At 45.6% G+C, this 11940-nt stretch overlaps 1 protein-coding gene and 1 long non-coding RNA gene across 2 annotated transcripts; one reads left to right on the top strand and one right to left on the bottom strand.

Moving 5' to 3' along the window:
• The first annotated feature begins 992 nt into the window (after window positions 1–992).
• LOC130388829 (uncharacterized) lies at window positions 993–3110 on the top strand. Its single transcript, XM_056598379.1, has 2 exons — window positions 993–1252; window positions 1503–3110. Exons 1-2 carry the CDS (start codon window positions 1136–1138, stop codon window positions 2553–2555), a joined length of 1170 nt encoding a protein of 389 aa, XP_056454354.1. The 5' UTR covers window positions 993–1135; the 3' UTR covers window positions 2556–3110.
• A 657-nt stretch (window positions 3111–3767) lies between these two features.
• On the bottom strand, window positions 3768–4729 carry LOC130388831 (uncharacterized). The gene is made up of 3 exons (XR_008896471.1): window positions 4610–4729; window positions 3913–4006; window positions 3768–3825 (listed from the first exon to the last, which is right to left on the bottom strand). It is a non-coding gene; the product is annotated as an uncharacterized LOC130388831 (long non-coding RNA).
• Between the last annotated feature and the right edge of the window lie 7211 nt (window positions 4730–11940).

Below are 11940 nucleotides of genomic sequence, written 5' to 3'. Positions count from 1 at the left end.
AGATCCCTTGTCATTTCGATTAGTTTGTGTAGGCTATGTGACGATTTCAAAAACGTGTTTTGTTTAAAGCATGACTACACGCGATTGGTTGGTTAGATTGGTGGCATGGAGAGCAAATGAAAATGATTCCCGCTTAAATACGAACGTTCTAGATCGCAAATATTTTCTATAAGTACTCCCGCTTATCATCACTTTGTATCAAAATCACTATGGATGTTGCACTCATTAACTATTGAACAGAAAACACAGCTGTCATTATCACTGTCACTGACAGCGATATATCGTTTCACTTCTTATGACAAATGTACAAGTATTGCAAGTCACTTTTGATAAAAGCGTCTGCTAAATGGTAATTTGTCAGCTGTCTATCCTCTATTAAACTGCATTGAAGTTACACGTTTGTTCCGTGCATTAGGCCTATTCATTAGCATTATTATTGCATTATGCGTGCATTATTCCTTTGCACAACGTATTATTCCTTTGCACAACGTATGTATTTTCGATATTTAAAAAACCCATTTAAATATCGTCCAATTCAGAGCAAGGAAGATTAGTATGATAGGATCTCGGTTAGCAGGCATGTATCGCGCCTATTTTACAATAATCTCAAACGTTTCATTAAAGGAGCATTTCACCGGTGGATGAGGCATGAATATGTATTGAAATTGGGTAGTCGAATAATAAAATCTAATTTGGTGCCGTGTTGAACGAGAAAAGGCATAAAAAGACTTTTTGGCGCTTGTGGATTGAAGACAGCAACTCCCACCGTGCACCACGATGCCCAGCTTCGCTGACCACTCCCGCTGATATCCGCCTATCGGACACCTCGCTGTTCCATCTACCATGCTGATACCGCAAGAGTGAAATCCCACCCACTGGCACTGCTCTAATAGGTCTGTAGCGTCAGTTGCGCTGCATCCGAATACTTAGTACATACTATTTCTGTCCAGTGTCTACTACTTGACCATATTACACTTGACTGTGTAGTACGGTCTACAGCTATGCGTAGAACGCCTCCGAACGCTTCCGAACACCGCCGAAACTCCACCGGATGTTTGGAGATGACGTATCTCCCCCCAGATGGCGGCAAAATGTACCTGTTTTCCGTCTTGTTATCGTTGCTATTAAATAAAAAATGTCTCTTTCTACGCGAATGGCTCTTGAAATGGATATCGCTGCTAGAAGGCGTCGTCGTCGGTCATCTCGTAGAGCGACTTACCGGCAGGTTATGATGTATGTATGTGGACATTTGGTAAGTCATTTTTTTGGAATAATAATACATTTACAGTTATTTGTTACTCCGTGAAAAAGACGATTGAAGTTAATTTTTCCTTTTTTATTGAACACACACACACACACACACACACACACACACACACACACACACACACACACACACACACACACACACACACACACACACACACACACACACACAAATAACGTACATGTTGAAAAAAATAAAATAAAATTATTCTATCATTCATTTTGTCTATCTACAGGTTCAAGGTGCAAATCCCACATCCTATCCTGAGGTTAATCTGCATGTGCCCATCCTTCGTCTCTACTACAATGGTGGAGACCTCAAGCGAGATCTCCGCTTGTCTCGGGAGACCATCACAGCCCTTATTGCAATCCTGGGGTCTGACTCGGACCATGGTTGGCCAATAGAGAACAATGTGTTGGTATTCATTTATTGGCTTGCCCATGCTACCACTTATCCAGTGGTGTCGAGGGCTTTCGACATCCCACGGTCCACGGTCTTCGACATGGTACACCGGACATGCATGGCTATTGTGGGCATTCTCCGGAGGGTAGTTGGACATCCCCAGGACCTGGAGGAAGTTGGGAATGGCTTTGCGGCATCGACTTGTTCGCAAGCATTCAATGTGGCAGTGGGGGCCATAGATGGCTGCCACATTCGTGTGAAGCCCCCAGCAGCAGATGGAGCCTGCTACTTCAACCGGAAGCTCTTCCATTCAATCCAGATGCAGGCCATCTGTGACCACCGAGGCAGGTTCATCGATGTCTTTGTTGGATTCACAGGTTCTGTCCATGATTCAAGGGTGCTGAGGAACAGTCCGGTCTTTTATGAGGCCTTGTACCCACCTGAGGGCCGGTGCATCCTTGGGGATGGTGGGTATCCGTGTTTGACGAGCCCAATTTGCATAATGACCCCTTACAGGGAACCAGTCCGAGACCCTGTGCGTGTCCTTTACAATCGTAGGCACGCACGGGCGAGAAATGTCATTGAGAGGGCATTCGGGATGATGAAGGCAAGGTGGCGGTCCATTTTCTTTAAGGCACTGGAGGTCAGTCCCCCTTTTGTCCCTTACGTGGTCACATGTTGTGCCATCCTGCACAATGTCTGTGTTGCCAACGGAGACCTTGTTGAGCCAGACATTGTGGAGGATGACCATGGGCGTGACAATGATGGTCCTGCAGGTGAGAGGGTCATTGAGACAAGGCGAGGGGATGATGCACGTGCGATCCTGGCTGCTGCCGTTGCTGCTGGGCCTCGTGTGGCAGCACCTCACGGGCACGACTATCTGTGAGATAAAGCCAGTGATTCATTGTTTAATAATTCTCAATCAGTTCTCTATCAGTTCTCAATCAGTTCTACATTTAGCAGACGCTTTTATCCAAAGGGACTTACATCGGTTAATACACACATTGACACACCGACGACAGAGTCAACCATGCAAGGCGACAGCCAGCTCATCAGGAGCAATTAGGGTTAAGTGTCTTGCGTAGAGACACATCAACACTGCTAGGAGCTGGGGATCAAACTTGCAACCTTCCGGTTACAAGTCAACTGCTCTACCTCCTGAGCTAAGCCGACCCTAGTTATGTTGTCGCTTGGTATGTTAGTGCTGCTGCGGCTATTCAGGTCGGTGTGTTGCAGATCTTGGCCTTTTCTTTCTGTCGTTGGTTGGTGTGCGGTTGGGTGGACACACACGTAGAGATGTGATATTTATACTGCCATCTATTTGTATATATGCTGCTATTTATTTATAATATGGAAAATTATTGATGTATTGGTTTGTTTATTGTATTGGACTCGGAAAGGAGTAAATAAACAGTTGATTGCTTGAGCAAAATATCAACACATACACTGAAAAATTCTCATAAAGATTATTTCTTTCTTTATTTTTCTCTTTCCCTCATTCGCTCCAACAAGAGGAGCAATCTTTCTTCCCTCTCTCTTGCCTCCCTGTCCCTCCTCTCCTCCATCTCTCTCGCCTGCAGCTCCCTCCGCTCCTCTGCCTCACGTCTCTCTCTGTCTCTTTGCTCCTCCCTCTCCTCCAGCTGTCTCCATCGCCTCTCCTCCTGCTCTATAGCCTCTCTCTCTCTCTCCAGGTCCTGCCGCTCCCTTCTCTCCATCAGCTCCATGAGCTCCCTCAACCCTGTAACGGCACCTGACGAGTGCCTTTTATTTGGTGGCGGGGTGATGGTGTCATCTGCTAAGGTGCATGGCACCGAGGACGGGGTGGCCACAGCGGCGCCCTGGCCAGAGGAAGAGATCACTACCGGGGGTGAGATGGATGGTTTCTGTCCAAGAATACCGTCCATCTCACTGTACCACTTCCATGACGCCGCTGTGGCCTTCCCGTCCTCAGTGCCAACCCCCGACTGGGGCTTGCGCAAGTCCTATGAAACATTACCAAGAAGCATGATATCTTAAAATTATGCAGTCCTAGCACATTTAGCATGATCTTTGATGTAGAAGCACAAAAACTTAGTTTGTATTTTGCGGTGAGGTTTTCCCACTTCCTCTGCTGGGTGGATATCTTCCCCCCCAGCCCCTTGTCTTTAATAAATTGTCTGCAGAAGAGAGACAAAAAAAATGAGCACAGGATAAAACAACAATATTTAACCAAAGTCTTCGAACATATGTTTACTTTTACGTACTCAAAGCCATCCTTCGCCGATTTCTTCACGCCTGTGAATAGCATTGTATTAGCTGCCCGCCAGGCTATAAACTGGCGGGTGTCCTCGTCAGTCCCTGCGTCCAAGCAAATTATGACATCAGATATTCAGCCAAAGTAATTCATTGGTGAGTTTATTGCCTACCAGTTCAAAACATATTGGCACTTGGTACGTTGATATCTCTCCCACTCTCAATTAATATTTTTCTACTCTCCTTATTGTAATCCCGCCCGACCGCACAATGCCCTTGTTCTTTCGTTATTCCCTTTCGTTATTCCCTCCCCTGATCAATCCCTGAGCTATTTCACACAGGGAAGGAGGGAAGGGGGCACGTAATCTGTGCAAGGCACTCGCGTGCTTGCACAGATGCCGAGACTGTAGTATGAACGCAACACGCATTTAACAATCGTAACCTATCGTTAAGCCATCATATAAACCAACATAAATGTTATATCCACAGCAAACACAAGCTATGATGGACTAACAAAACGGCACTAGTTTACTACCTGAAATTACGTTATTATTGTCGATAGATAGCTGCTAACACGTAGCATTTACTTTAGCCTGAAAAACAGATCAAGGGTTGACCTTACCATGACAAGAAAGACAGCACAGTTTTCGTAATGACCGATTAAAGAAACATTTAATACTTGTACTTACATTTCAATGTTGTACTTACATTTCAATGTTTCGAAATTTGCGGGAGCCGCTGTTGGTGGTGTCGGGTCAGCCATCTCTTCTTCGTTTGTTACCAGACTCCGGTTGCATTGTGGGATAGCGTAGTGAGGTCCGTGGTTTACTTTGGTGTTGGTACGCATTCGGAAACGTCTTCCGTACTACAGAATGCGTACTGAGTATTCGGACGTGCTATATTTTTCGCATACTACAAAATGCATACTATATAGTATGCAAGTATGAGTATTCGGATGCAGCCTTAATCTTACGAGAATCCTCCCCTCTTACACTTCCTATTTACTTCTACGCAAAAATCGTCACATTGCGTCATCTTAAACAGGAAGTGTTGGAGATCAATACGGATCACTCCAGTCTCTCCAGAAAATAAGGGAATGATGCACGACCATTCAAAAATATGAGTGGGTTTCTAACGATACAAAGCTTAATGGAAATGGGTGAAGTTTCCCTTTAACTCACATACAGACCAACCAACCACGCGTGACACCTCCGCCCAGGCCAGAGCCTTTTTGTTGCGATCTCTGAAATGATAAAGGGTCGGATCGTACAACACCGGGTGCCCCGTTACAGCGATACATTTTTCCGTCGACATTGTGTAGTCAGTAGGAACCAAAACAGTAGGTATAGGAACCAAAGTGCCGGTGTTCGGTGTTCCCTGGGATCCACGCAAGCGAAGAGCGTCTACATTACGATTGGCTGTCAGTGTCTGGCCGCTGAAACGCGTCATAGTAATTTGCATAAAGTTTAGCCATCTTCAACTTTTTTTGGTCGCTCTGGTCGCTCACCTTTTGCCGCTGGTAGCGTTGGAAGCTTGTGTCGCTTTTGTCGCTCTTGCCCATAGAAAGTGAATGACTTCCGGTGATTTGGTAGCTCAATTCGCTTTTGGTGTGAACGCACAGTAAGTGACCTTCCTGACATGTGTCTAAAGGCGCGTTAATGGTCCTGGGGCCTCTACGAATAGTCAAATCTCCTAACCTTTATGCCTCCTCTCTTTAACCTTTGTGGAAAACGTCATCAGGTCAAGGAGAGATGAAAAGGTGCTTCCTTTCGAACATAGGAAAAGACAGCTGTTTAAAATTAATTTGACTCCACTTTTCCTAACGACGTCATTGCGTGACGGGAAGTATTGCTGACCTCTAGCGTCTCTACGGTGGAACAACAGTTTTCCGAAGTTGGTCTACAACAAGCGCTCTTTTGATCCATCCGTTCTTGTCGTATCGATTTCAATCAGATTGTCAAGTCTGCATTTTATTTTCTTACGGTGTATATTGTGTGCTTACTAACAGCAATAAATTATTTTTATTTATTTCTGGAATTGATATCCATTATTATCAATTGTAGGCTATTTCCTTCTCTTCTATTTATCTTCTTTACTGCGTCTCTCATGCGTCTTCCGGTAGAATTGGTCGACTTCGTCGGTGGCCTGTTGCTTTAAATATTGCCGCCGTAAAGGATTATGGGATACCACTATCTAATTCCTTTCGCCAAGGTTGCGCAGGAGTAGGCCTAACCTATGCTAAAATAGGGTTAAAGGAAGCATCGAGGCTCCTTTTCGTAGCATTTTTAGAATTTGAACCACCTTTCCTCCAAGCACTTCCGGGTCATCTCCATAGGAAAGGAAATTTCCAATGCACAAAAGAGAATTCGTAGAGGCCCCTGGTGAGAATGGTTCGTTCACATCGCTTGAAAATATCAGGCCCCCAGGAGCAGTGCATACTTCCGCAATCCACCAGTGCTCAGCGGCCAAGCCTGGTATTGCAGCTGTATTAGCAGGCTGTGGACGGGTCCCTCGATTCATGGTTTACTAGCATGAACATGGCGGAACATGAACGTTTTACTCAATAAAAATAATCAACCATCAAATCATTTTACCAGTAGCGTGCAGTGACCCTACATTTCAGTGGGGCAGAAACTACTGGCGTATGACAACACCCACTATTTGTTTTGGTAATATGTATACATCATATACATATTTAATAATGTACAATACAATACTATATATATACATATATAAAGATGTATATATATTTGTGATTTCAGTTTAACGCGTTATTAACAGCGTTAACCTAAATCAATTTTAACTGCGTTAATTTTTTCATTGCGCGATTAACGCTCTTTTGGCTTGGCAAAACAACTAGTCACGTTAGAAAAACTACAACACCATACCGGATCTACACTTAAAAGTGTGTGTGTGTTTGTGTCACTTCGAGCCTGGGGGGTATACCACGAACCTCGCTGAACATACCCAGGCTTTCTTGGGAAAACCTGGCTCGACAGAGCCGCAACTCGCAATCAGAGTTAAATGGTACCACGACGTTCACTTTAGATTCAATTAGTTGAACCAGGTTTTCCGCTTTAGGTTCAATCCGCGTTCACATAAAAGGGGCGTTTATTGCGTCATTTGACCCTTGACCCTTATGCAAAATTAATCAAGCGAGAGCGGTGTATTTCACCCAAGGCGAGCAGTGTATTATTATGAACTCCTACGAGGAATTCAAAGTTCAAATCACAGCCAAGGGGAACACGGTTGCCCATAATATGGTTAGGGTGGCGTGCTTGCAAAAAATAGCCGTTAATTCTTAAGTGAAAAGATTCTGCATATTGTCTAAAAAATATCATGTATCATCATGCGTTTTACACCCATAAATGTGGTGCCAGCACGCTCCTACGAACATGGGGCCTAGTCAAAAATAAATATTAAAATATTATTCAATGTGGTAAGTTGTAAGAATATTTGAAAATTTGAATAATATCAGGTGAATCTAGAATATGATTTGCAATGGCCTAGGCTCCAACCTTTAATCTCATGTTGATTACTTCTAGCAAATAAAATGAAAACCCAAATTAATACTGTAATGACCACAGGCGAGGCAGTGAGCGAAGTAAGGCTTAACAGCAGGTTTATTGAATTCCACAACTGGGACAGGCAGGAACAGCTCGACCGGAAAACCACAACAACAACCCCCGCGCAGAAGGAAACACCCAGAACCCCCTCTCAGATGGCCCGCCCCTATCTCCCAAACCCTGTGACGCTACATCACAGAAAAAAAAAACATAGCCCTCAGAATAACTTAATTGTCCTTTAACATAATGAGCTTCAACCCCCAATATAACAACAGGCACAACACCGAACAACATTACTTTTCTTATCCTACAGATAGCAGACAAAGTATTTTAAGTGCCCTAGTGGCCTCCTGGGCCGTCGAGAACCCCCTCCCCAGGACTCCGGTGTGAAGGGTATGGGGTCTTCAGCCCCTGGGAGGGGAAGGGAGGATGGGCGGCAAAGGGTATCTGATACAGGGGAGGGCTGGTAACCCCCGGTAGCTGGGGGAAGGGCGACAGACCGAGGCCCCGCCGGTATAGCCGGGGGGGTGGGCTGTGAGGAGGCAGGGCGGCAGCGAGGAGTCGCTGGACCCCCCTGGGCCAGTGGGGCGGCACCCCCTCGGTACGGAGCCAGTCTGTCTCTGTGCAGTGCCACCCTTCTTCCTTTAGGTGGTAAGTGTAACCGGTACTGCACCTCACCCAGCCTCTCCAGAACTCGACAGGGACCCACCCAAGGACTGTCCAGTTTAGGGCATCTCCCCTTCTTCCTTTGGGGATTGAGCACCCAAACTAGCTCTCCCGCCTGGAAATGCCGGCCTTTGCTTTTTACATCGTAGTTTATTTTCTACCTCACCCCTGCCCTCTGCTGCTGCTCCTGGGCAAATATGGTAGACTCCAGGCGATCTTGGAGTCTCCTGGCATACTCGGGGCCAGGGGAACAGTCTGGGGCAACGGTGGTCGACCAAACGCTAACTCTGCTGGGGTACGTAGCTCCCTTCCCAGCATCAGAAGGTACGGCGTGCATGCCGTAGACTCCTGCACGGCGGTGCGGCAAGCCATGAGAACCAGGGGAAGGTGGTTATCCCAGTCTCTCTGGTGCTGAGAGGTGAGAATGGCCAGCTGCTGGCCCATGGTGCGGTGAAATCGCTCCACCAGTCCATCACTCTGCGGCCTCTGGGGAGTGGTGCGGGTCTTATGAATGCCCAGGGGTCTCATTTATAACCGTTGCGTACGCACAAAACGGGGCTGAAAGTTGCGTACGTGACTTTTCACGCCAAGGTTGTGATCTATAAAAAAACAACTTGACGGGAAAATGTGCACAGCCCTAAGCAAACTCTGACCCATGCGTACGCATGGTTTGGAGGAAAAGGAGAATTGGCGACACAGACGGTGTGGTGGTGAACTGAAGTCAGACCGAAGAATTGCAGAGTGAGAAGAACGATTATGTTTTATCATCGCCCTTCATCAATTTAATTTCAACCCGTATCATGCGTTAAATCCTAATCAGAATAATTTAAGTCCACTGCGTTATTTCTCAGTTATAACTCCAGAAATATCTCCTTAGAATAGAAATAAAAAGAAATTCTCTATATTTAATCCCGTCACTCCATACTGTCCACTGACGGCGCGACTGCATGGAATAAAGCATCTGTCCAACATGTGTCAATAACATAATATTTTTATGTGACACTGTAAACACATGATCAAATGTCAATTAAATCCCAAGTGTGAAAAACCAAGCCACACTCATCACAATCGTTGTCCGTTACTCTTGATACTTTTCATGACAAATCAGGCATTAAAAAGGGGTTATGTTCAAGAACATTTTACGTGGGTAATTACAAACTGATTATCCAAGGCGTTCTCGTCAGTCTTATTACCGTAACCCTATAAATACAGAGGTGAACGCCGTGGTAATGCTGCACCATATGGCACTTCTGGTGGACCATGCAGGATTCGGAGGGATAGGGTATTTAGGGACCATAACGATTTATTGGTAGGCTACATAAAAATATGTAACTCTATGTCAGACCACTTCTTTTTTAATTCTGGGACTGTGCGCTCCGTGCTACTGACAGAGTTCACTTCTGCAGCAACATGTTGCCACTCACTCTGCTTTTTGTTGTTGGCGATTCCAATCCCGTGACCGCCGAACAAAACTACCTTTCGGGCCTCCATCTCACCCACAAGTGTCTCCACTTCAACCTCCGTGAAATTTCGCTTTTTTGATTTTCTCAGTACTTCTGCCATTGTTTCCAACAAGACATAATACCGGCATCTGAGTCTGTTTTATATGCAGATCGCATTCATGAGGTCATTTGCATTGACCATTTATGGTTAAAAAGGGGCGTGTAGAGGGTGGAACGTGAAGCTGATTCAGCTGCGCACAATTATAGTCAGTATGTGATTTATAAAGCAAAGATTGCGTACAGGTGTGCGTACGCAGTGATTTATAAATCCGAATATTTTTTGGCACACGCAAAACTTGGCTTCTGGGCGTACGCACATTTTTAGTAACGATCCCACGCACAGTTTTATAAATGAGACCCCAGGCGCTCACACATAGTGGAGTACACCAGGGACTCAAAGTTTCTCCCCGGGTCACTATGCAAGGTCTCTGGCACCCCAAAACGGCTGAACATGCCTTCCAACAGTGTGTCGGCCACGGTCTCAGCTTCTTGATCGGGGATGGCATAGGCTTCGGGCCACTTGGAGAAGTAGTCGATGGCCGTGAGAACGTAGCGGTTGCCACGGTCCGAGCGGGGCAGCGGCCCCACCACATCTACCGCCACCCTCTCCATAGGTGCGCCCACCAGAAACTGCTGAAGGGGAGCCTGTGAGCGCCCGGTGGGGCCCTTTCGTGCAGTGCAGGGGTCACACCGCCGGCAAAAGTCCTCGACATCCCTCCGGGACCGGCCCCAGTAAAAACCCTGGCGTAGGCGTCGGAGTGTCTTAGCAACCCCAAAGTGCCCCGACCCTGCGGCTCCATGCCTGGCCGAGCACTGCCCCCTGTAGGCTCTTGGGGACCACAACCTGCCACCTTTCTTCGCCCGTGGCCGACGCAGGACCCCAAACCTCTCCAGAGTTGTCAAGGGACTGTGGGCCAAGCAGTGTAGTTTTTAATTTATTGGAGGTTAAAAATTATGAATAATTAGGGGCGCAGCCTCTAGAGTGACAGCTAGCCGCTGACCCTCACCTCGCCTCAAAGGCTAGCTTTCAGGATTAACATGCTATCTCTGACATCTTGACCTCGACTGAGTTCATTCCTATTGTTCATTCCGGTGCCAAGATGCCTTGCTCTGTGGTCAACTGTACCAACCGATCGTTTTAAAAAACGAATGCAGTTGGAATAACTGACGTCTGCCCGGATGCTACATCCCCCCGTCTATGGTTTCAATGCAGAGAAAGTTATAATTTTCTGGTCCCATTCTTTAGATGCCCTGTTACACGTATGTTGTTTGTGGATTGAAATGATAATTTTTCATGCAAAGAAAACTTATTTTTTTCTTCTTCGCCAATTTATGGTGAAGAAGTTTGATAATGTTAGGGTTTGTGTGAGGCCGCTTTGTGACCTACAGTTCTTCGTGTAATGGTTATAAATATGTGTTGCAGTTTGTTTAGAAATCTTCAAAATGCAAAAACTGACTTTTCACTCTATTATAATCTGCTACCCATTGCTCCGTCCTTTTCAGGTATAATGGGATGCTGGTAAAATATGTTTTTGTTTATTCCCATGTTTACCTAAAAAATGCACTATTGTTTATTTTCTACAACATTATTCTGAATAGCTAAATTAGGAAAGTTGTTGCAGTGTTTCTTTATTTCACCTCATTTTGAGTTCAAACTCTACATGGTCTGTGTTCGATTACTTTTGTTTTGCCTCGTTCAGCCTATAGGGGAATAGCGTGCTTGCCGCTGTCACACTAAATTTGTACCGGCTGCCAAATTTGTACCGGGCGCATCATCCATACGTAATCCATTCCAAACCTGCCTGTCAGCAGATGATCGCGTCGTCCGTTGCCGGGCAGGTTTCAAAAAACATTTGCGCTCATGTTGCCAAAGACGAAATAACATAATACAGTTAACGGATCGCTAGATAATGTAATGTTTTGTTGGATTCATTAACAAACACACGATGTATCTTGGAACAGACATCAACATGCAGCGCGCCAATCCAACCGCATGCTCCGTGTGACGGTCTAATAACTGATGTTGATATCATTACAGATAACACTTGTTTTTACTTTATATTTGTATTGTATTTAATTGTTTAATAAAATTTAGCAAGTAAACTGAGTGTTTAAAGCAGGTCAAGGACGAAATAGCACAATACAGATAACGGATCGCTAGATAGAAGGTTCGCGAATGTTCACGTCATTCGACGCGATCGTCCGTTGATCATCTGTTGCCAGGCAGATTTGGAGTGGATTACGTATGGGTGACGCGCCCGGTACAAATTTGGCAGCCGGTACAAATTTAGTGTGACACCGCCAT

The sequence above is a fragment of the Gadus chalcogrammus genome, chromosome 9 (assembly GCF_026213295.1).
Source record: "Gadus chalcogrammus isolate NIFS_2021 chromosome 9, NIFS_Gcha_1.0, whole genome shotgun sequence".
NCBI lineage: Eukaryota > Metazoa > Chordata > Actinopteri > Gadiformes > Gadidae > Gadus > Gadus chalcogrammus.
This window is presented reverse-complemented; position numbering and strand designations above follow the sequence as displayed.